The sequence below is a fragment of the Microcebus murinus genome, chromosome 10 (assembly GCF_040939455.1).
Source record: "Microcebus murinus isolate Inina chromosome 10, M.murinus_Inina_mat1.0, whole genome shotgun sequence".
Classification (NCBI taxonomy): Eukaryota; Metazoa; Chordata; class Mammalia; order Primates; family Cheirogaleidae; genus Microcebus; species Microcebus murinus.
Window position 1 is genome coordinate 48,483,122 of NC_134113.1, and position 25,535 is coordinate 48,508,656.

Here is a 25,535-nt window from a genome sequence, read left to right on the forward strand (position 1 = left end):
CTTTTTTCCCTTAGAAAATAATTTCATTAGCAGCAAGCAGGTAGGGAGATAGGTTTTATACCACAACTATCCTTAAAAATCAGACTAAGTGTACTTAACTGTTAAATGCCTAAAGGTAAATCTCACTTTAAGTTTTGAGAGCAGAGAACCTACCTAGACCTTGTACATTCATTCCTCTCCTAAATTTTCTTCTTTTAATTCTGTTAGATTTGTCTGTTCACCCCACTAGTCAATCTCCTAGTTTAAGAATCCTTCTGTATTCCTGTATCACTCATTCCTAAGACTCAGATAACATTTTTTTCTGGTGAAGTTGGCTTTATTTTGGTTTGTAATTTAAAGCTTCCTCTTGCCCTTGATACATTATGCTCCTTAGATGGCTTTTGGGAATTATCCCTTTGCATTCTATGTTGCACCCACATTTTAGTTAAATAAAGTGTAGGTTCTTAACTTTTTTTGTGCTATGGATTCCTTTAGCAGTCTGGTGAAGCCTCTGGATCCTTTCTCAGAATAACATTTTTTTTTTTTTTTTGAGACAGAGTCTCGATTTGTTGCCCAGGCTAGAGTGAGTGCCGTGGCGTCAGCCTAGCTCACAGCAACCTCAAACTCCTGGGCTCGATCGATCCTTCTGTCTCAGCCTCCCAAGTAGCTGGGACTACAGGCATGCGCCACCATGCCCGGCTAATTTTTTATATATATATCAGTTGGCCAATTAGTTTCTTTCTATTTATAGTAGAGACGGGGTCTCGCTCTTGCTCAGGCTGGTTTTGAACTCCTGACCTTGAGCAATCCGCCCGCCTCGGCCTCCCAGAGAGCTAGGATTACAGGCGTGAGCCACCGCGCCCGGCCTCAGAATAACATTTTTAAATCTATAAATAAAATGCACAAAATTAAAAAAAGACTACTTACATTTAAATATAATTGTCAAACTAGTAAAACCCAAATTTGTAATACAGCAGTATGTATTTCTCTAGTAGATCACTAAATATCAAGAACTAATGATGGGGGTTTCTTTTTTATAATTTCAAAGTGGTGATGAGTATAAATGATATCTTGAGATATCGGTAACACCTGTAACATGATATGAAAATATCTGATTTATGTTGGTGACAAGTCACAGATAGAGTTATCGTTAGTTGCCTATATTTAGTTGAAAAAAGTAATTTTATATTTACATCTGATTTAATGGATCCACTGAATCTTTTGGTTAAAATGTTTGATACTAAAACTAGAAATGTAAATAAAGTTATAACTTCTGTCTTTGGAGCTAATAAAAACATAACTTATTAGAAGTTTAAAAATATGTGCTTATAAATCTGAGATCATCTAATGTGATTTTGAAAACCATATTGGCTTATCACATTGACTTGTGTAAGAATGTTCAGAAGCATCCTTAATTATAAGAGCTTCAAACAGGCAGCAAGTCAAATGTCCAGTAGTAGAGTTGATAAATTAATTGTGCAAATTATACAGCAATGAGAAGAAATGGACTACTGCCAGAAGCAACAACATGGGTGAACCTCACAAACATAATATTGAAAGAAAGATGGCAGTCACAAGAATATATCCTATATGTTTCCTTTTATGTAAAAGTTCTTAAACAGGCAAAACTAGCAAGGAAAGTAGTTACTTTTGAGAGGAGAAGGTAGTGCCTGGGACACAGCATAAGAAAGGATTTTCCTGTTCTGGGAATGTTCAGTTTCTTAATCTGGGTTGTACTTACACAGCATATTTATTTGCCTTGTGAAAATTTACCCAGCAGTACATTTGTGGTTGTATACTTTTTTTGTATACTTTTTTTCTTTTCATACCTGAATAGAAAGTTTAAAGTTTTGAAAAGGCAGAAGATTGTTTTTTTTTTTTTCTTTCTAAATATTAACATAAAACTTGGCTAGGCGTGGTGGGTAATGCCTGAAATCCTAGCACTTTGGGAGGCTGAGGTGGGAGGATTGCTTGAGCCCAGGAGTTAGAAAGACCAGACTAGGCAGCATAGCGACCCTATCTCTACAAAAAAAAATTAGCTGGATGTGGTGCTGTGCATCTGTAGTTTTAGCTACTCAGGGGTGTGAGGCAGAAGGATTGCTTGAGCGCAGGGGTTTGAGGTTGCCATGAACTATGATCATTCTACTGCATTTGTGCTGGGTGTGGTGGCTCGTGCCTGTAATCTTAGCACTTTGGGAAGCTGAGGTGGGAGGATTGCTTTAGGCCAGGATGTGGAGACCAGCCTGAGCAAGAGTGAGACCCCCATCTCTACAAAAAAATAGAAGAATTAGCCAGGCGTGGTGGTGTGTACCAGTAGTCCCAGCTACTAGGGAGGTTAAGACAGAAGTCTTGCTTGAGCCCAGGAATTTGAGGTTGTAGTGAGCTATGATGGCACCACTGTACTCTAGCCTGGGAAACAGAATGAGATCATGTCTCAAGAAAATATGGATTTATTAATGTTGAAATATTGCTTTTCTTTCTATTTTTATTTCATGAAATACTCAAAATCTTGTCATGCATATTTTAATTTCTGTTATTTTTATACCTCAGATTTTATTGTTTTATACAATATTCATGTAAATTTACCCATGTAAGTACAACTTTTCCCAATATTATGATAGTTTTTAAACATAAAGTTGAAAGAATTTTGCAGTGAATATCCATATACTCATCACTTAGGCTCAACTGTTAACATTTTACTAAATTGCTTTATCATGTATTTATCCATTTTATTAATCCATCTAATTTTTTGGATGCATTTCAAAGCAAATTGTGGACAACAGTATTCTTCCCATTAACTACCTAAGCATTAGTTAGAGTGACATTTTTTAGTGTCTTTTAAAATGGGAAAATTGCATATGTGAAATGTAAAGGTGTTTGCTGAGTTTTGATTTAGTAATGTTCCCCTGTGTAGAGCTGCCCTAGGAGATGTTTTACTCTCTTGTCTGACAGAATTGTAAGAACTTACGTTTTCGTTGTCACTATTTTTAGAAGAAGTATGATGAATTCTTGCCTACATCTCAGTTTTCTGGATCAGTAGCAGTTTCCATTATTTTGATCCACTGTTCCCAAAAACCATCGGAATGACCCAGAAACACCAATATTTCATTGAAGAATCAGTGGGTGAATTAGACTAATAAGTGCTGCATAAAAATGCTCATCATAGAATTTGAGGTATCAGAGTTAGGAAACCACAGGCTTATGAAAGCAAAAGCAAAAGTCTACCTTCCTGTGTAATAGAGTTTTTAGTTAGATAAAGGTTTGTATGGTACTTTTCTAGTAGTAAAAAGCATGTGATGCCCAAAGTAAAATAAAATTGAGGTGGTGAACTAAAATATATATCATACACATGGTGTTTACTGTGTGCCTAGTGCCGCTCCAAGTGCTGGGAATAGAGTGGTGAATAAGCCCAGTAAAATTTCTGTAGGTTGGCCGGGTGTTGTGGCTTACGCCTATAATCCTAGCACTCTGGGAGGCTGAGGCAGGCGGATTGCTCAAGGTCAGGAGTTCGAAACCAGCCTGAGCGAGACCTGGTCTCTACTAAAAATAGAAAGAAATTAATTGACCAACTAAAAATATATATACAAAAAAAAAATTAGCCGGGCATGGTGGCACATGCCTGTAGTCCCAGCTACTTGGGAGGCTGAGGCAGGAGAATCACTTGAGCCCAGGAGATTGAGGTAATCCACATAATTTTCTAGTTAACTATTAAGATTTAACATCAGTGGGAAAAATTTGACATAGATTTATACATCGAATCAAACAAACTATCAACTTCATTCTTTTTTTTTTTTTTTTTTGAGACAGAGTCTCACTTTGTTGTCCAGGCTAGAGTGAGTGCCGTGGCGTCAGCCTAGCTCACAGCAACCTCAAACTCCTGGGCTTGAGTGATCCTTCTGCCTCAGCCTCCCGAGTAGCTGGGACTACAGGCATGCGCCACCATGCCCGGCTAATTTTTTATATATATATCAGTTGGCCAATTAATTTCTTTCTATTTATAGTAGAGACGGGGTCTCGCTCTTGCTCAGGCTGGTTTTGAACTCCTGACCTTGAGCAATCCGCCCGCCTCGGCCTCCCAAGAGCTAGGATTACAGGCGTGAGCCACAGCGCCCGGCCAACTTCATTCTTTTACTTACTAAAATGAAAGCATTTGTCATAATATGTAGTTACATTATTTTGGAATGTATAGCAAATGAAGACAACTGTTTATTTTCTAAGAAAACATAGTCACCATTTCAGATTTCTAGATTGTAAAACTAATTTGATATTTTATTCTGATCAGCTTTTAATTAGCATAAGCAAACTGAACAATTCTTTTTTTCCTCCCTCTACAAGCCTTTGGCATGCCTATAAACTGAACAATTCTTATTTCACAAATTTGAAGGGCCTTGTGGCAGTAATTGTCTCACCCCTAAGATAATGACAAATGTGAAAGTTTAAATTTTATAGAAGTGTGGCCAGGCTCGGTGGCTCACGCCTGTAATCCTAGCACTCTGGGACGCCGAGGCAGGAGGATTGCTCGAGGTCAGAAGTTCAAAACCAGCCTGAGCAAGAGTGAGACCCTGTCTCTACTGTAAATAGAAAGAAATTAATTGGTTAACTAATATATATAGAAAAAATTAGCCGGGCATGGTGGCGCATGCCTATAGTCCCAGCTACTCGGGAGGCTGAGGCAGCAGGATTGCTTGAGCCCAGGGGTTTGAGGTTGCTGTGAGCTAGGCTGACGCCATGGCACTCACTCTAGCCTGGGCAGCAAAGCTAGACTCAAAAAAATATTTTAATAGAAGTGTAACTTTCCAAAAAAGTACTTAAGTTTATGTACAAGCCTTTTCTTTCTACATTCTTCCAGAGTAGATAAATGATTAAATAAAATTGACTTTTAAATAAGCTACATAAACTTTTTGGTTTGGTCTGATTTATCATACCATTAATACAAACTTTAGAGGAGCAAGTCCAGTAAGTTCTATGCATATATTTTGGGAATTCTAGTAACATCCACAGAAAATTCTGATCTTTTTAATTAATAGGGATATTTATTATTTAATCATTAACTAACATGTATATATACATTAATATGTAGGTATAATGAACAGAAGAATTGAAGATTGATATAATTGAGGTAAATTGAAATTTTGTATATAAACTCAAGATTTGAAATGTCTTTATTTGAAGTAATGTTGCAACTCTTTTCTTTTGCAGCCCCCTCAGCCCCTTATTTTGGTTTTGTTTTCTAATTAACTATAAATGACTCTGTCAACCTTTTAAGATACTCTTTATAAGTCATAAGTTTTATCTCTGGCTTGTATATAATGGTGTCATTGTTTTCTAAGGTATTTCTCTTTTTTCCTTCCATTTTAACATTTTTATTTACTTATTTGTAAAATAAATTTTATTGTGTATACTGGAGGTTTATAATATGATGTTATGGGATACATATAGATACATAGGTATATATTGATAGTACAGAGGTTACTATAGTGAAGGAGATATATCCTACATCTCACATAGTTACTTTTTTGTGTGATAAAAGCAGCTAAAATCTTATTTAACAAAAATTTCTAATACAACAGAATTTTATTAACTTTGGTCCTCATGTTGTACATTAGCTCTCTAAACTTGTTCATCCTACATATCTGCTAATTTGTATACTTTGACCTACATCTCCCTATTTCTTCTCTCCAACCCCCTGCTGTGGTAACCACTGTTTCATTCCCTTTGTATTTGAGGGTTTTTTTGTTTGTTTGTTTTAATTTCACATATAATTGAGATCATGTAATATTTTTCTTTTTGTGTCTGGCTTATTTCACTTAGAATAATGTCCTCCAGATCCATCCATGTTGTGTCAAGTGGCAGGATCTCCTTTTTAAAAAGCTGAATAATATTCCATTGTATATTTATATACCACATTTTCTTTATCCATTTGTTTGTTGACGGGTATTTAGGTTGTTTTCATATGTTGGCTATTGTGAATAATGAATGTTTCAGTGAAGGTGGGAGTGCATACTAGATGGTGATTTCATCTCATTGAATAGACAGGGTACCCAGAAGAGGGATTGCAGGGTAGTTCTATTTTTAATTTCTTAAGAAACCTTCATACTGTTTTTCATAATGGCTGCACCAAAATATGCCCCAAAACAGTGTACTAGAGTTCTCTTTCCTTCACACCCTCACCAACATATTTATCTGTTGTCTTTTTGATCCTTAGCTATCCTTCATGGGGTGGGGTGATATTTTATAGTGGGTTTAATTTGCATTTCCCTTATGATTAGTGATGTCTAGCACCTTTTCATATACCCATTGGCCATATTTATGTCATCTTTGGAGAAATGTTTGCCCCTTTGTTCCTTTTTAATCGGCTTATTTTTTTGCCAAGATCTTTCTGAAATGGAGGTTCCAAACATATCAATACCTTAAACCTGTGTACTTATGTACATTTAGAAAGGAAAATTACATGTTTACAGCTTAACGTAAAATTTGTATAAGAATTGCAAACAGTGATGGTACTTCTATTTAGGTCTGGCACTGCTTGAACGTTCTCAAAACGTAAACTTTTGAAAGGGAAATGTTGAGATCTTTGCCACTCATCATGGATTTTATTGGGAAGAAAAAGAAATCCTTGAATGGTATATCTGGGTAACACATGAACTGTTTGAATATACAGTCTTGCTTTGTTACGGACTGTCGCGCCCGCCTTGCCAGCAAGGAAGACACGGCAACTGGAGTTCTTCTGACAGCGCTTTAATGGGGATTGCTTAGCTAGTTACATGCGGAAGACGCCGAGGCGTTCTCGGCGGCTGCTTATATAGACAGTAAGTACACGGGGCATAACCTGATTGGTCAACACAGAACAGGAGAGGAGGCAAGGCTTTGCACATGCGCTGAACATCTGTTTGTCAGATGCACAGTAGGGTGTGACCAGGAAGCGGGCGCCATCTTGGAATGGCGTTGCCACCGTGCCCCACATCTCCCCCTATTTTATTAATTAAATGAGAACTGAGCAACCGTTCAGCACCGTCCTTCGACAGTACGATCAAGGATGCAGAGCCTCACTTCCACCAGCAACCACCTTACCTCGTGCAATGAGCAAAACTCGGAGGTGTGCAAAGGCTGGCTGTGGGATTGGAGACATGCCTTATCTGGTGCAATGGGAGAGATCCCTCAGAGTGCAAAGGCCATGTCTGCTAAAATACCTGGGGGTAGGAGCGGGTGCAACCCAAAACTAGGCTAACCTTTTAGCATGGTCAACCACACCTGTGTAGACTGTCCCAGTTCAAGCGCAGCAAATGCCTGTGCCAATACCACATGGTCCCTCCGTCTCTGGGCCTGCAGTCTAGAGATGCACCACAGCCCGCCGCCAGCTGCAGCAAGCAGCAAGACGGCCGTGGCTGCAAGACCGAAACAGTGTCATAGAGCTAGGAGCTTCAACAGGAACAGGAATGTATCTAGGCAAGCGGGTAACAATGGCAGAGGGGTGAGACGTGGCATTCCAACACAATGTATAATTGCACGTATTAGAGGAACAGTTCACATGTGTACCAGAGGGTTTTTCCGTGGATACCACCCAGATAAACGGGGGCCAAACACAGACAGGTGTAGGGGCAAAGGTCACGTTTCGCCCTCCCGCAATCACCCTCACAGAACCTTCAAAAGAGTTGCTAAGATTCCATGCGAAACTAGCATTCCCTGCCATACCCCCAGCCACCATGGACAGGGGAGCCAAGTCTGTGCAGCTTCCGTTAACCCCATACAAAACACAAAGTCCCCTTCAAGGAGAAGGATCTATTTCCCTCCAGTTTACTACTCTGCGTGTCCAATGGCAGGTACGCAGTGCCCAGGGAAACATTAGTAGAAAAGAGGCGGGGGAAAATTGGTGAGTTATGTGTCACAGGCATCGGCAGGGGAAGTACTGACAGGGTCCCCCAGCGTGGCTCCGCTGCCATCCTCGCGATCATCCATATTGTCGTCAGGAGGAGTAGCCAGCACGTCTTCATGCTGCTCCAGAGGCTGCTGCACCGTTCTAGTCAGCCGCGTGGGCACCCAGATGGGATTGTCCTGGTCCTGTGGAAAAATAGCTCCCCTGGATCTCATTATCACTGGATCCTGGCCTTTCCATAGATTAGACAACACATCCTTCCATTTTACTACCTCCTGCTGGTGTGGGGCAGGCATAGCATGCCTGTCCGCTGCTGACTGTCCGTTAGCATCCAAATTCAAAAAATTTAAGGTAAAAAGAGTAAGAGAGAGGCGTCCTTTAGGTGAGGACTGTATGGCATCTCCCCCTTTTTGTTTTTGCAAATACATTTTGAGCGTGCCGTGAGCACGCTCCACGATGCCTTGCGCTTGAGGGTTGTAGGGAAGACCGGTAAGGTGCTCCATACCCAAGCGCATACAAAACTGCTGAAATGCCTTGGAGGCATAGGCAGGTCCGTTATCTGTTTTTATGATCCGGGGCTTACCCCAGGCCGCCCAAGCTTCCAAGCAATGCGTGACAACATGCGTAGCCTTTTCCCCGGCTAGGGGTGTAGCATGCATGATGCCCGAACAGGTGTCTACAGACACATGGACAAATTGAAGTTTTCCAAAAGAGGGGATGTGTGTCACATCCATTTGCCAAACATGTAGGGGGCGTAAACCCCTGGGATTAACGCCTGTGTGAACAACAGTGCGGAAGGGAGCACAATTTGGGCATTGCAGCACAATGTCACGCGTCTCTGCATGCGAGATGTGGAATTTCAGCCTTAAAGTATTAACGGGTACATGGTAAAGTTTATGGAAATCCATGGCCGCAGTGTGGCTATCACACACCCAGAGGGCTCGAGTAGCCCGATCAGCCATAGCATTCCCCGCGGCCATAGGGCCGGGTAGCAAAGAATGGGCTCTAATGTGCTGGATAGAAAACGGGTGTTTCCGATTATGGATAGCCGTCCTAATGGCAGTGAAGAGAGAAAAGACTGTACTTTTAGGACAGATATGAAAAGAGTTCTCTAGTAGCCTTACCGCATTCACCACATAAGAAGAATCTGAAATGATGTTAACAGGATCAGTGACTGTCTCAAGAACCAAGGCAACCACTGCACACTCTACCAACTCCCCCAAAGCATGTACAAATGCAGCTCTCACTGCCAGGCTATCCTGCCCATGGCTGTGCGTTTGCTCTGGCTTGGTTCATACAACCTTCCTGAAAAATTGATTTCCAGTCTAGATACTGACCAGTAGTCAAGCAGGCCCTTGTTGTATTACTCCAGTCATCAGGGGTCATAGCTAAGTTACCAAGCCTCTCCACTTGGGCTATGGTGAAAGACGCCGTAACCCCCCAGGACCGAACCGACTCAGCAAGGTCTTTCAATTGTTTGTGCTGGAGAGGCTCATACCGTTGCTTATTGTTGTTCTCGAAAATGAGGAATGAGAGAAACATTTTCCTCATATCGCGGGGCCTGATAAACGAGCTCCCGCTGACTTGTTTGGGTCTGGCTCCTCCCTGCTCTCTCAGAGGAGGGGCGGTAGCGTCCTCCTCTGAATCTAGCTCCTCCCCCACCTCCTCCCCTGAACTTGAGGAAGTAAGAGAAGAGGAAGAAGAGGAATCATCCTCAGAAATATCTAATTTCTTAAATTCTGACAGAAAAAGGCTATCTCCTCTGTCTTCTGTCCTGTCCTTTGTCATTTTTATTCTAGGTACCTTTACATTTCTTTCTCTCCCTTTTCTTCTTTCTAGGCCTTCTCTCTTTGTCTGACTCTGAAGTACTTTCTTTCTTTTTTTTTTTTTTTTTTTTTGAGACAGAGTCTCACTTTGTTGCCCAGGCTAGAGTGAGTGCCATGGCGTCAGCCTAGCTCACAGCAACCTCAAACTCCTGGGCTTGAGTGATCCTTCTGCCTCAGCCTCCCGAGTAGCTGGGACTACAGGCATGCGCCACCATGCCCGGCTAATTTTTTATTATTAATAATTTTTTTTTTTTTTTTTTTGAGACAGAGTCTCACTTTGTTGCCCAGGCTAGAGTGAGTGCCGTGGCGTCAGCCTAGCTCACAGCAACCTCAAACTCCTGGGCTCGAGTGATCCTTCTGCCTCAGCCTCCCGGGTAGCTGGGACTACAGGCATGCGCCACCATGCCCGGCTAATTTTTTTATATATATATCAGTTGGCCAATTAATTTCTTTCTATTTGTAGTAGAGACGGGGTCTCGCTCTTGCTCAGGCTGGTTTTGAACTCCTGACCTTGAGCAATCCGCCCGCCTCGGCCTCCCAAGAGCTAGGATTACAGGCGTGAGCCACAGCGCCCGGCCTGAAGTACTTTCTTGATGGTCAGAGAGCACCTTTTGCCCTGCCTGTAACGAAAGCAGGGAGCTCACGGGCTCTCACTAACAGCCTACTTTGGTCAGCAAAGGTCCGAATTCGGTTCCGTCCCACGCGTCAGTTCTGAACTCACCTCTATCGAGGTCGTCTCCGCTGGTGCTTCAAAGTTGTTTCGGTTCCCGGGTTTCGGCACCACTTGTCGCGCCCGCCTCGCCAGCAAGGAAGACACGGCAACTGGAGTTCTTCTGACAGCGCTTTAATGGGGATTGCTTAGCTAGTTACATGCGGAAGACGCCGAGGCGTTCTCGGCGGCTGCTTATATAGACAGTAAGTACACGGGGCATAACCTGATTGGTCAACACAGAACAGGAGAGGAGGCAAGGCTTTGCACATGTGCTGAACATCTGTTTGTCAGACGCACAGTAGGGTGTGACCAGGAAGCGGGCGCCATCTTGGAATGGCGTTGCCACCGCGCCCCACAACGGACTCCTACAGTCATCTTTGTTTCCTTGAATCTTTTCAGTTTTCTTTAAGATTAGGCATCTACAGAGCAGAGATAGTATAATGTATTTATATTTGAACACTTTCTCAAAATGTATAGGAAATACTAACTTGATCTTCATTGTCAGGTACAAGAGCTGTCATTGGGAATTTTTTATTCTTTTGCTGACTAAAGAACTTTTAAAATGATTATTTTCATTTGTTATTAGTTGGTAAAGCAATTTTTAAAATAGATATCTAAATGTGATTTGAGTTTTACTTCTTCAGAAGTTTTACAGTATACATTTTACAATCCGGAAATAACTTTCTAGTAACTGGGGCAGTTGAACAAAGGAACAGGCTGCTTTGTAAAGTAATAAGCTCTCTATTCATAGAAGTGTTTAGACATGCATACCCACCCTGTCATCCCTCCAAATATACATATACAAACAAATAATTAAGGATTTTGTGGAAGGGATTTTTATGGTTTCTTGGAATTGTAGACATCAGTCATTCTAATTTTCTGACAAAGAAATTTTGAATTAGAAATGCTATAAATTGTAGTGTTGCTAGTTTTGCTTTAATTCCAAGTTTTTTTTAGCAGCTCAGTATTTGCTTAGATTAATTGAATCTCTGTGAAAAGGTAGTTTTTAGAAGAGTCAGTATGTTAACTTGTGTACCATATTTTACATAAACATAGAATATATCTCAGTATTTAATATTTAACATACTAAAGCAGGAAATACCTTAGATCCCCATGGGGAAAAATTAGTTGGATCTTTTTAGCTCTCAAATAGATATAAACCATAAATTTTATTTTTTCCAGATCCACTGACAAATATCCTACATTGAGAAATTTGAATGATATATAGTAATTTAATAACAGTTGAATAGTTGAGGTCATTAAGGCTAAGAAGTAATTTAAGGAAACAATTTGAGGTATTTAGTGTTTTTTCATAGATTTGCAAAGGTAGAAATCAATATAGCACTCATTTGTTTGAGCAATTAGTGTGTACCAAGCACTATGCAACACTTTAGGTTCCATTTCTTATATAGTCCTTAAAATTCCATGAGGTAGGTAGGTATTAGTATTAATCCCATTTTACAGGCTTAGGGTGGTAAAGTAACCAGCCCTGAATGTTGGCCTTTATGTAAGTTTTGTAAGTTTTTTATTTTTTTCAAATCAGTTAACTTACATTGATCACATCTTACACCAAGCTTCCAAATTTCTTTAACATGTATCTCTAGATGTACCATGAATGCTCAAGACCAGATTATTTACAGATACATGTTCTGTCAGCTCTTTCCTTCTTACTGTTATTTTTTGTTGTTTCACAACAGTTACTAACCTAAGATGTTCTCCCTGTGTCCAATTACCCAAGTCCCAGAAAAAATTCACTCAGTTGTTAAAACATTAAAACTGGCTGGGTGCTGTGGCTCACGCCTGTAATCCTAGCACTCTGGGAGGCTGAGGTGGGAGGATCACCCAAGGTCAGGAGTTCAAGACCAGCCTGAGCAAGAGTGAGACCCTGTCTCTACTAAAAATAGAAAGAAATTTGCTGGACAACTAAAAGTGTTTGGAAAAAATTAGCCAGGCATGGTGGCACATGCCTGTAGTCCCAGCTACTCTGGAGGCTGAGGCAGGAGGATTGCTTGAGCCCAGGAGTTTGAGGTTGCTGTGAGCTAGCCTGACACCACGCTACTCTATTCAGGGCAGCAGAGCGAGACTGTCGCAAACAAACAAACAATCAAAAATCTTAAAACCGTAACAACATATCACAGTACTTTGAAAATTAGTTCAAATTTTATGTCAGCTTTTATTTTGCATTCAGACCTGTAAAGCCAAAGGCTCTCCTCTCTCCAGTGCTGCTGGAAAAATAGCAAAATGTTTTGTTTTGGTCTTTCTAGCTTAGTATGATCTCTCTGTTTGCTGTGACTTATGTGTAAAAATATTGTATTTCTTTTAAATAGTATAGTTCAAACACAGTAGACCAAATATGTGTGCTATCTTACATAATTTTATTTCTAAAATCCTTAGGCGATTAGGGATAGAGCTACTGTAACATTCTTACTGTCTTTATTTTTTATTAAAATGATAATATTTTATTGTTTCTTTTACTTATGATTGGTTTTTGCATTGTTGCATGTTATTTTAAACACCTGACTTTCTTCATTGAACAATTCAATTTCCGTTAATCCATGTGAAGACCTTACTATTAGTTATATTCATGTTATTTCATTAATGCATTTTTGTTTATACATTTACCCTATTTAATTAAGGATAAGAACTCCTGTGCTTTTAAAAAACCTTTCCAAAACTAAATAGAGAAATTAGTGATATTTATATATTTCTTTTTGTCTGTTTTAGGATGGCTACCATAGAGTAGTTAATATTGTGCCAAAGAAACCACCACTGCTAGACAGACCTGGTGAAGGAAGCTACAATAGATATGACAGTCATGTTGATTACCGAGAATATGACGAGGGCCGCAGTTTTTCTCATGATCGAAGAAGTGGTCCACCTCACAGAGGAGTATGTAAATTTCCCCCATGTACTAATTGTTATTTCTTATAAGTTGAAAATTCATGTATTAATAATTTTAAAAAATATGTGATGGCCATGAAAGCAGTTGAATAAACACTTGCTGCTTGATGCTCTGTTGAATTGCCTGTTAGAGCTGTCAGATGGGAACTAGTAGTCAAGAATTTTGGGGTGCTGGACAAAGTGGGTAGGCACTCTGATTAGCTCTATTTAAGTAAAATTAATTCCAACTATCTTGCCTTTTTATCCCCTAAATTGGCAGGGATTTGCAGAACCACATAAAGGTAATCTATTACTTTGGTACTTAATAAGTGATGAGCAGGTGGTTATCGTCTCAGAATGGATGTACTCACTTATAATTTCTTTATTTTCATCATGATTAAGTGCTGTGGGTGAGGTTAGGTTAAAGTTGTTGATAGTCTCATTTTTGTTATACTTGTTATTGAAGTCTGTTTACTATAATAATTCAGATTAGAAAGCGCTCAAAACGTTGTATAGTAAGCACTTTTTAAATGTTAGCGTCTATTATTACTATTACTATTATAATTTGTATCTCTTGGTCATTCTTAATAATGTAGACATATGTATTTAATGTTGCAGTAATCTGTCATTGAACTTGATGGAAACCATTCCTTGATGTACTTCTTCTGTCATAGTTTGCATATTTACAACATTCCTCTGTTAGATTGTTTTCCTACCTTTTTCTCTTTTTTCCTTTCCCTACTATATAATATGGTAATTAATAATACATATTCAAACACTGTTTGTAATAAAATTTGAGCTCACATTGGCCGTTGGAATTAGTTTCCATGCTTTACCTGTAAAGAAATGGAGGTAAGATGATTTACTCAGGGTGGGTATGTATGGTTGTCTTTTCTCTTACTATTACATCGTAGTCACCCTTAACAGTTCCAAAGTGGTAATGAGACTACTCAGTTTTTTATCGTGTTTGTTTCTAAAGTTTGGGGTGTTATTGCTTCCTTACTTCTCATAGAATTGATTTTTATTTTATTTAGTTTTGAAATGTCATGCTGTTCCTTTAGGAAGAGGGATTGAGTATTGAAAAGTATACACTATACATTATCTCTATTCTAGAAATATTGGATTTTGCCATCAGATTAGAAACTATTTGGTTTTAGCATAAACATTTGTGATCCCTTTTATGAAAACCCTGTGTGGCTGGGGAGTTTTATATTCATTGGACCAGTTTGTATTTAAAACCTCATGAACATGATTTATTTCCAAAATCTTGTAGTGTAGTATTGCTTCAACAATAGTTTTTTTTCTATTATTGTTACCAGTTGTGTTTGTCTTCATACTCTATGAAGTTAAAGATTGCTATCTTCATACTACATTTTTTCTTTAAATTCCCTTCAAACAGTGATCCTTAGGACTCTCATGACATTAATTCTTATCTAGAATTCAGTTATATAAAGCAAACAAATTATTTGATCCAACATTATTATTGCTGTTGAATTTTTAATTTCCTTTTGTTTATATTTAACGTTGAAAAGGAAAATGATGAATACATTTTATTTATATAAGTATAGAGTATGTGATATTAAAGAGGAAGATGAATGTAATATTTACTTTAGTGGAATCATTTTTTTCTGATATAAGTAATTTGCATGTTGTACTGCTCTATGTATAATTTTAAAGTAATTGGGTGTGGATTGCTATGTGGTTCCTTTATGCAAATATGTCTGTCTTGGATGATAAAATATGCTTCTTTAATTAATTTTAAATTTAGTGCTCTAAATTTGCTAACTTTATATTAGTATTGTAATACAGCTTATCACTAAGTTACAGTTTATTACATTGTTTCCAGTTTTGGTTTTCAATGGGAGATAAGGTGAGGAAAGAAAACCTGAGCAAGAAAAATGGAAAAGTGGCAAGTTTTTCATTGGGCTTGAATCTGAAAATTGATGAGAAAACTTGACAGAAAGAAAAGTAAAATGAAAGGTTGAGAAATGTATGCTTGATTAAATTTAGCCTTTATCTTCAAATAGCCCTTAACTGTTGTGATGTTAGTATATGTATCTTTGGCAATTAGGCAGTTTGAGTCTGCCAAAGAAATAATTCAAGCATTTTAGTAACAATAAATGGTACCATAGGTTCCCAGTCTATTATTTTAGTTGTTGAAATGGATGACTTGCTGTTATCTTTTTACCTCTTTATGCCTTTGAAGCTTAGGGGAATTTAGAAAAGTATTTTTGCCCTCGTAGCATACTAGCTTCCAGTATTATTGTTAGATAAATCCTATTTGCCCAAAATATGTAAACAAATACTTAAGTAGCTTTTTTATGTTACAGGATGAATCTGGTTATAGATGGGCAAGAGATGATCATTCTGCAAGCCGGCAGCCTGAATACAGGTAAAAAGATCAAAATAATGACATAAGTACTTTGATACTTGACTCACTGAAGTGTCTGCTGTTGAAATCTAACCTCAAGGCACATAGACAAAATATTTTATTACGATTTAAAATTTTGAAAGCAACAAGCATTATATTCTTTCTGTGACTGTGTAATAGAACAGCACTGACAACTAGTGTTTTTTATTGGCATTTTGTAATAAGAATATAGATTTCATAATATTTGAATTATTGATATAAGTTAATTATTAAGTTATCCATAATATATGGTATGGATGATGAGGTTTGTTTAATTATAAATTAGATCAGTTTGCTTAATTAGAAATATTTTCAGAAATACTCTCCTGAAAATATTTGAATTGTTACTGTCTGCTATCATAAGTCATTCTCTTAGTTGCTTTATTTTGATTAATAAAGTTCTGTTGGTAAAACACATTTTGGAAGGTCGTCAATCATTGTTAGTTTTGGTCAATTATAGAAAGCATCTGGTAGAATATAGTTGCAGTAGGGAAGGGTTGGAGGGGAGTGATGAACACATTTAAGGAGGCTGATTGTTCAATTTTATTCGTTTTGTTCATTTGATATCATAGTGGTAGTGTTGGCAGTTGTAAAAGGAACCTTTTTTTTTTTGAGACAGAGTCTTGTTTTGTTGCCCAGGCTAGAGTGAGTGCTGTGCCGTCAGCCTAGCTCACAGCAACCTCAAACTCCTGGGCTCAAGCAATCCTGCTGCCTCAGCCTCCCGAGTAGCTGGGACTACAGGCATGCACCACCATGGCTGGCTAATTTTTTTTCCTATATATATTAGTTGGCCAATTAATTTCTTTCTATTTCTAGTAGAGACGGGGTCTCGCTCTTGCTCAGGCTGGTTTTGAACTCCTGACCTCAAGCAATCTGCCCGCCTTAGCCTCCCAGAGTGCTAGGATTACAGGCGTGAGCCACCGCGCCTTTCCAAAAGGAACCTTTTAAAGATCTCTTATGAACTGTCAGGAAATTGAATTCCAATCTCATAGAAAGTGTCAAGGATTCAACTGCCACAACTCCATAGATACCAAAAGTAGACAAGAAGATTCAGTGGGTCAGAGCAAGGCAGTTTATTCACAGCATGGCAGTCAGCAGGGGCATCAGCATTGTAGTGCAGGCCTGTCTTCAAATCCCACAGGGCGATGTGATAGGCAGGGATGGTGGCCATGTACAAAATAGGATGCACTGTTAGCTGAGGAACCCTGAGTTTAGAGTCAGTACCTTTTGTAGCAAGCAGGAAGCAAGCCAGTCCTTTCCCTGGGAGGGAGAAGCCATACAGTAGCTACACTCTGGTCACCTTGACTCATTTGTCTTTATAATCAGCTACTGATGCTGTTCAGTATTTATTGGTGGATAGTAAGGTCTTGCAATTTGGCATATATAGTAAATATATGCAGGGACATTCAGAACCCATAGCAGACTCTCTCTCCCAAAAGAAGCAATAGAGAGAATAGCTGTTGAAAAAACAGCTTTGATAAAATTCAATAATAAGTAGTTATAAAAACTGATAGCCACCTGGGAATGGAAGAGAATTTCTTTGACCTGAGAAATGGACATTTACTGTCTGAATTATTTGCTTTAAAATCAGAAGTAAGCAATGGCACCTGCTGTCACTGCTTCTGCACAGGATGGTAATGGAGATCTCAGCCCCCACAGTAAGACAAGAAAAATAAAGATGTAGGGTTTGAATGAAAAAACAAAACTATTTAAAATGAAGTAATTATCTATGGAGAAAATCTAAGAAAGTCTACACACTGTTAGAACTATTAGGAAATAGCAAGGTTCAATGTAGTAAAATCAACTGTCACCATAAATTGGAAAATTTTATTTAAATATACTATAGCAAAAAACCATAATGAATAATAGGAATAAATCTATCACAAGTGTGTGAGACCTATATAAGGAAATTACACATCATTTCTAAAGGATGTAAAAGAAGATCTGAATAAAAAGAACAACATAGAATATCTTTGGCCAGGAAGAGTCAGTATCATAAAGATGTCGGTTCTCTTCAAATTAAGGTGTAAATCCAATATGGTTTAGTATACTAAAAAATGCATGATTTTTTTTTTTTTGCATGGAAGTTGACAAGCTGATTCTAAAATTAAAATGAAAGAGTAAAGGGCTAAATGACAAAAGTAATCTTGAAAAAGATGTGAAGACTCAAGATGCCATATATCCAAAATTATAAAATTGTAGCAATGTATTAATAGAATCAATAGAATCCCAGATCTGACACCAGTATCATCAGTATATTTTTTCATACCCCTGAATATAGCTATTCTTCTGACCCCGTGGGTCTTCCTTCTTGGTCTTTCCAGCATCTTTATTTTGCAGCTTGCCACCACTGGCATTGGAATTTCATGTTTATAATTTAGCTAATTTTGTCACTCCTCCCACCCCCACCCCGTCTGTCTCAGTCTCTCTCTCGGCTGGTCTTGAACTCCTGGCCTCAAACGATCCTCTCACTTTGGCCTCCCAAAATGCTAGGGGTTATAGGTCTGAGCCACCGCACTTGGCCATTTTTTACTTTGTTTTATGTGTCTCATATTGTATTAAATAGAACATTATATACTTTGTAAATCTGGTATATATGTATTAGTGGCTCATATTTAAATATGTTTTACTAATGGGAGTGTGGAATCATTGGAAGCAAGTGGATTAAATAATAGCTAATAGAAGAAAAGAAAATATAACAAGTTTTCTGTCCCCTCTGCTCTGAAAGTTACCATGTTCATATTTAATATAATTACATGCCTGATAAATTGATCTACATTTCAAGTGTCGTCACCTGCTCATCTTGGTTCTGAACTTATACAATGATTATATCTATTTGTTCAAAACATACTTATAGATGAAATTCAGAATATATTAGGACTTATTTCATTTTGTATTAAAGGAACATGTCATATTTTACCAAGGATTATTGATATAGACAGAATGAGGTTGTTTTTAACAGTCATTTCTTTCCCCCTGTAGTTTGAGTTCTTAAAATAAACCTCAGGATGGAATGATGTAAAAGTGTTATATAATATTTAAAAATATGGAAAAAGAGTGTCAGCAAGTGGCCAGTATATTTTATTTTTAAATGCCCGGGGTACTTTTCTATATTGATATATGGAAATTTTTGAGTAAGTAGTTCAGTATTTTCATACTCAATTTTTTAAAGTAGAGATTCTATTTTTAATTTTATTAAAGCAATTTTTATTTTCTTAGGCAGTATACTATTTGACAGAGAATAATGCTATAAAATGTCATCTTTGGTTCAGTGGTACAAATGTTTATTGAGTGTGTAGGGCACTGTGCTTATATCACTAGTTTACCATCTAGTTAGTAAAATAAATGCACAGGTATATAACATAATAGGATACATGCTAAAGTTCTATAAAGTGCTATAGGAAGACAAAGAAGTCCTTATCCTGTGCTAGGGTTCTAGAAAAAGTTTGTTGTAGGAGCTGATAATATGAACAGAACTTGAAGGAAAAAGTAAGAGTTAACCAGAAGAGTAGAGTAACGGGGAGCATGTTCCTGCATAGAGAAGAGCATAAGCACAGCTGTATAAAGCATAATTTATAGAGTTATTAACAGATGATGTATGAGCCAGGAAATTGTGGGTTAAGTTATAACTAAGAAGTCTGGGTTTTATTTCATTAGCAATGGGAGCTATTGAGAAATATTGACCTGGTAGGGAGAGGGGGGTTAAGATAACCCAATCATAGTGTAGTTTATTTTGTCTTCAGTATAGAGGATGACTTTTAAAGATGGCACTGGAGGCCGGGCGTGGGTGGCTCACGCCTGTAATTCCAGCACCTTGGGAGGTGGAGGTAGGAGGGTTGCTTGAGGCCAGGAGTTTGAAACCGCCCTGGGCAACATAATGAGAGCTTGTCTCTACAAACAATAATAATAATAATAATAATAATAATAGATGATACTGGAGATAGAGCAAGAAATTATGAATATCTGAATTGGAGAAGGGGAGTTGGTATGGAGAAAAAAGGTTAAATTTGATAAATGCTTAGGAAGTAAAACATTAGCAGGATGTGGTGGTTGGATGTGGAACGAAGGAAGAGAGAAATAATCTGTATTTTTGGTTTTGTTTACTGTGTATATAATAATATCATCTAAGATTGGCGATATAGGAGGAATGGTTTCAAGAGAGGATCTGTTTTCAAAAGTAAGATTATCCAAGGAAAAGATATAGTTAGACAAGAGCAATGAACTAAATTCAGAACCCTGGGCAACACTTTTATGGAAGTGCTAGAAAACTTTTTTAACAGTATTAAGGGTCACCAGTGTCTAATGCCACTGAATATTCTAGTAATAAAAAGATTAAAATATATCTTGGGTTTGGTTGTGTAAGATGACCGGGGTGGATTCAACATGGGTGGATAACTTGTTAAAAAATATTTGAGAAGGAAATTGGAGAATCTTGCTAGCTGGAGAAGGATGCTAGCTAAAGGGAATTCTTTTTGTTCACTTTTTTTTAGATAATCAGTGACTTGAGCATATAGGTGGAAGGGAAAGAGAGAGGTTGAAAATACAAGGCAGAAAAGAGATAAGTGATGAAGCAAGATCAAAGTAGAACCAGGATGAAGACCAGATTGGAGGGTTAACTTTTAACAGGGAGAAATCATATACCAAGAAGAGAAAGATGCAATTAGGGATGAGTGCAGATGAAAATCAATTTGGGGGATAAGGGATCTGGGCTGGCAGTTGAGGCAGTTTATGCCTGATGACTGTTACCTTTTTCACTTTGTTTTTCAGTGTTCATAACTTATTAAAAGCAGAGTTTGTAATCTGGTATAGGGTAAAAATCTGGGACTCTGGAATGAAGAGCCTATAATATAATAGCAGTTTGTCTAATATGGAGGTTTTCAACCCTGGCTGTACTCTGAAATATGTAGAAGGCTTTTTATTTTTTTTAAAGCTAATGCGTGGACCTCACACTTGGAGATCCAATTCAATTGGTCTTGGGTAGAGCCTGCGTATCCATATTTTAAAAAAAATGTATCATTTGAATCTGATGTGAATTTGATGTGATGACGTCAATCATTAACAGTGAAGGGTTTGGTGCTAGGTTAGAGGACTTTGGGAGAATAATCAAGATAACAAATAGTTGCCAAGGTAAATGGGAGATTGAGCTCATCAGTGATAAGTACAAATATTACTGAAGTGGAATTGAAGGTGCTGGGAAAGATAGAGATCATGAAGCTGTAGTGGGACCAATCTGTAGTCTTGGGTAATTTCTCTAGGAAATAGCAATCCAATTCTATCAGTGAAGATTTTGGAATGAATTCAGGCTTTGGGTTGACTCAGATAATGTATCAGAATTGCAAGGGTAGAAAGTTGTTGATATTTATAGAGTGGTTCGAATACTGTAATTTTGGTTGAAAGGGCACTTAGTGAGGGCAGGATGGGATTAAAGGATTGCTAGAAAATATAGGAGACTAAAAGCCATCTGTGAGTAGAGGCAGAGTTATTGTAGGAGTGAGAAAACTGAAGTGTAAGACTGTGATTAGAATGTGATATTGGAATCAAAATTTGGCTAAAGATAACCTCTGGGTAATGAATGGCAAGGTTTAGGATTTAAGTGTGTGGCTGAGGTGTTGGGAAAAGATAGAACGTGCTCAAGGAATTTTAAACCTACAGTGCTACACAGATTATCCACGTGAATTTTGACAGTCACTCATGATGTGGGTAGGATTTGGGGTAGAATGTGTGGTAATAGTATGGACTGTGTCATTGTGTTAATGTTTTTAGGGAACATGAGTTTCCAGGGGGTTGGTAATATGGGTAATGTGTACTGTAGAATGGCGTGAACTTTAATAAGGAGCATATTGAGCCTTTTCTCCCTTTACCTAGTTTTTAGAAAATAATCTTATGCCTCACATTCCTCTGGACCTTGAAGTGGGGTCATCAATGTGCACTTAATGCTCAAGAGCTTGAGGGAAGGTAGTATTTGTATTCCAATGTCAGGTTTCGCTTAAAGGAAGAAGTTGGTGGGTTTGGTTTATGAAGAAGCTGAAGGATGTAAAAGTTTTTACAAGATCAATTAAAATTACTGTATTGTATTACATGAGTATATACAAATACAAGTATTACACATAAAGTACTTATAATATTTATAGGTAAATAGTTACCATGTTTATCTGTAGTATTAATTTTCCTATCACTGTAGATAACTTGTATACCTACAGTAGCCAGGCAGAGAACATAAACAAATGCCAGATTGGAGCAGCTGCTACTCGGCACCACAGCCTTTGCTATTTGGGTATGTAAGGCTGTCATGGCCTGCTTTATAAGAAGTCAGAAATCCAGATTTTTTTTTTTTTTTTTTTTGAGACAGAGTCTCGCTTTGTTGTCCAGGCTAGAGTGAGTGCCGTGGCGTCAGCCTAGCTCACAGCAACCTCAAACTCCTGGGCTCCAGTGATCCTTCTGCCTCAGCCTCCCGAGTAGCTGGGACTACAGGCATGCGCCACTATGCCCGGCTAATTTTTTATATATATATCAGTTGGCCAATTAATTTCTTTCTATTTATAGTAGAGACGGGGTCTCGCTCTTGCTCAGGCTGGTTTTGAACTCCTGACCTTGAGCAATCCGCCCGCCTCGGCCTCCCAAGAGCTATGATTACAGGTGTGAGCCACAGCGCCCGGCCAGAAATCCAGATTTTTAAAATGTGAAATCTCTTGGTTTTTCAGTGTTCATAACCAATTAAAAGCAGAGTTTGCAATTTGGTATAGAGTAAAAATCTGGAATTCTGGAATAAAGAGCCTGTATTATAACAGCAGCTTATTTAATATGGTGGTTCTCAACCCTGGCTATACTCTGAATTATGTGGAAGGTCTTCTTTTTTTTTTTTAAAGCTTATGTGTGGACCTCATACTTTGGGGATCTGATTCAGTTGGTCTTGGGTAGAGCCTGGGTATCTGTATTTTTTAAAAATGCATCATTTGAATCTGATGTGAAGCTAGACTTGAGAAACACTGGTCTAGTAAATAGTATGAAGTGACAAAAGTCTAGAAACCAAGGATCATGTTAATAATGACTTTTCTTGGCCACTTCTCTCATTTATGATAACTTTATATCCATGGCAGCAACTATTCCCTTTGCTTATGTTTCTAAAACTTGTGTCCATAAGAATCACTTAGAAGCTTGTCACAAATGAAGATTTTAATAAGAAAAAACAACAAAATAATGAAGATTTGGGGACTTTTTCTCAAGAGATTCTGATTCAGTAAGTGGAGTCTTGGAATCTGTAATTTTAATAAGTTCCCTGGATGATCGTCATGCAGAGGGTCTGGAGAATGAAGCTTGGGAAACACTGACCTATACTGTCTGCTAATGACTAAAAATCTGTGTCTTTGGCTTTGGCTTCTTTAAACTCTTGATCTGTATATCCACTTGCCTATTGGACACCTTCATTTGGGAATTCTAAATTTTTCATTGAAATGAAATACTTCCTGCTTACAAAGACTGCTGCCTACTCTCCATACTTGTTAGGCACATAAACTACATTTCCTAGCCTTCCTTGCATATAGGTGTGGTCACATGACCAGTTTATCTCCAGTGGAACATGAGTAGGAGTTCTGCTTTCACATGCGTTGTTCCAGGCACATTTACCCCTTTCTGTGTTGCAGGGTAGGCCTCAGAAAAGAATGATATCAAACGTGACCTTGGAAGCCACATGTTGAAGTAGCAGAGCAGTAATCAGCCTAGGTCCATGGATGATTGCATGAAGCAGCATCTCTCACCTTCCTGGAATACCTGGCCTACACTTTTTTCTTTTTTTTTTTTGAGACAGAGTTTCACTCTGTTGCCTGGGCTAGAGTGTGGTGGCATCAGCCTAGCTCACAGCAACCTCAAACTCCTGGGCTCAAGTGATCCTCCTGCCTTGGCCTCCCAAGTAGCTGGGACTACAGGCATGCGCCACCATGCCTGGCTAATTTTTTATGTCTGTATATTTTTAGTTGTCCGGCTAATTTCTTTCTATTTTTTTTAGTAGGGACTGGGTCTCCCTCTTTGCTCAGGCTGGTCTTAAACTCCTGAGTTCAAATGATCCTTTTGCCTTGGCCTCCCAGAGTGCTAGGATTACAGGCATAAGCCACCGCACCTGGCCTGGCCTAGAATTTTTTGAGGATGTTAGATAATTTTTTTGTGTTTAAGTCATTACATTTTTTGGTATTGTTGTTATAGCAATTTAGGCATATGTTTTTCAAGAGCAGGTACTGTTTCAGGTGTTAGAGATTGAACTGAGTAACACAGATAAAAATTTCTACTCTTAACATATTCTCTTTGGGGAAGCTTTTAGTATGTAACTAGAATACTTTTAAACCATATAGATGATTTTGTGGAAATAGCTCTGGACTTGGTTATTAAACTTCTAGTCTCAACTCAAGCTGCAAGACAGTTGTTTGGTTTTTGGTGAAGATAGAATAAAGATATGTGGAAAATCCCTTAGCTTAAGTCGTAGTTCCCCTGGTTTTTGGTTCCACATTTATAGATATTGGGAGATTATACTTTACTTATTCTTAAGGTTGCCTTACTCTAGTTATCAAGCTGCTTTCTCAAAATGATTCTTAAACTCTTAATTCCTTTTTGAAGCTCCTGTTGACAAGAATAAAAGTAGCCAATATTTCGTGTGGAATATTTTGCATGTTTAGATGTGTGAAGGAAAGAAAAGTTAGGTCCTGAATAAATAGTAAAATGCAAAAGAAAAGACAGAGGAAAAAAAAATAGTAAAATGCTTTCTCCCCATTTTCCCCTTCCCTTGTTTCCTTTTTATTGAATTTTATTCTTAGCCAGTGAACATCTGCTGAAACTGAGGGTTCTATCACAGCTTATCTGGTTTGACTGGTGTAAGGGGTTGTTGTTTACATGCCAGGCATTATAGCTGAAATGTTTGTGATATAGCCAAAGACACTGTCCTTACTCTGAAGCTGTGTATATTATGATAATAAAAAGCATCAGTTTAGTCAGTATGTGTGTTTTTCAGGCTTCATCAATAACCATTTATGGCTTTGGCTTATTGTATTGTTATTTATATTTCTTCAAAGGCTCTTTTAAATTTGCCTTATAATTCATTGTACTGAATGTATTATATATGTTGATATCCTTTTCAACATAGCTAGAAACCTGTAGATTGAAGGCTTTTGATATAAATTCTCTTTGCATGGTAAGTGGAACTTTGTCTTACTTGCAGTGGAAAGTTTTTACCTGGTGATTTATGGAATAGCATGAAAAATGTGCCGAAGTCGCCAGCGTACTTTTGCTCTGTTTAGCATGCTTCAGGGTCATGGTTAAAACAAACAAAAAAGGATTCTTTCTTAAAATCAAGATGATACTTGGACAAATAAGATTATACTTGTTGACATTCATTGAATTTTACAGTTATGAGTATGGGAACTAACACTTTTTGAAAAAAGTAGTGTGAATAAAGTGATGTTGTCTATCAATTTTTTCCTTTTAAATTTTTTGGCAAATATCTATAGAGGTTTCATGTTTTTCATTTTAAGTACTCAGCAGTTTATATGTGGCTTTGTTTTAATTTGTTTAGTTTTTCAAGGAAACAGTTATGTATTTAAAAATATTTAGCTTAAATTTATTTCACTTATGATTTTAAGTACATAGTTTTTTTGTTAAATGTAAAGTTTTAAAACTGAAATAATTTTAAAAAGTCTTAATGGTCAGGAAAACAGAAACCTCTGAGTATTTAAACAGAGGGTTAGGATCATTAGCAATCCCATGGATTGATTGATCATGTGGGATTGATCTTGTGAAGCCAGGCTAATCTACCTCTGGTTCACCCTGCTCTTATCGTATAGCTTTTTTGGGTTTTAACCCTCCTTCCTTGGC

At 38.0% G+C, this 25,535-nt stretch overlaps 1 protein-coding gene across 11 annotated transcripts in view; it reads left to right on the plus strand.

The window, feature by feature from the left end:
• PPHLN1 (periphilin 1) overlaps window positions 1-25,535 on the plus strand; it is a 187,887-nt gene that overhangs the window by 83,533 nt on the left and 78,819 nt on the right. For 6 of the 11 annotated variants that reach the window (XM_012744514.2, XM_012744432.3, XM_012744354.3 and 3 more), the window contains exons 3-4: window positions 13,115-13,279; window positions 15,601-15,662. In XM_012744514.2, the coding sequence (XP_012599968.1) occupies window positions 13,115-13,279; window positions 15,601-15,662 (227 nt within the window). The remainder of the gene's footprint in view (window positions 1-13,114; window positions 13,280-15,600; window positions 15,663-25,535) is intronic. The other 5 variants (XM_012745016.3, XM_012744924.3, XM_012744788.3 and 2 more) reach the window with 1 other exon arrangement.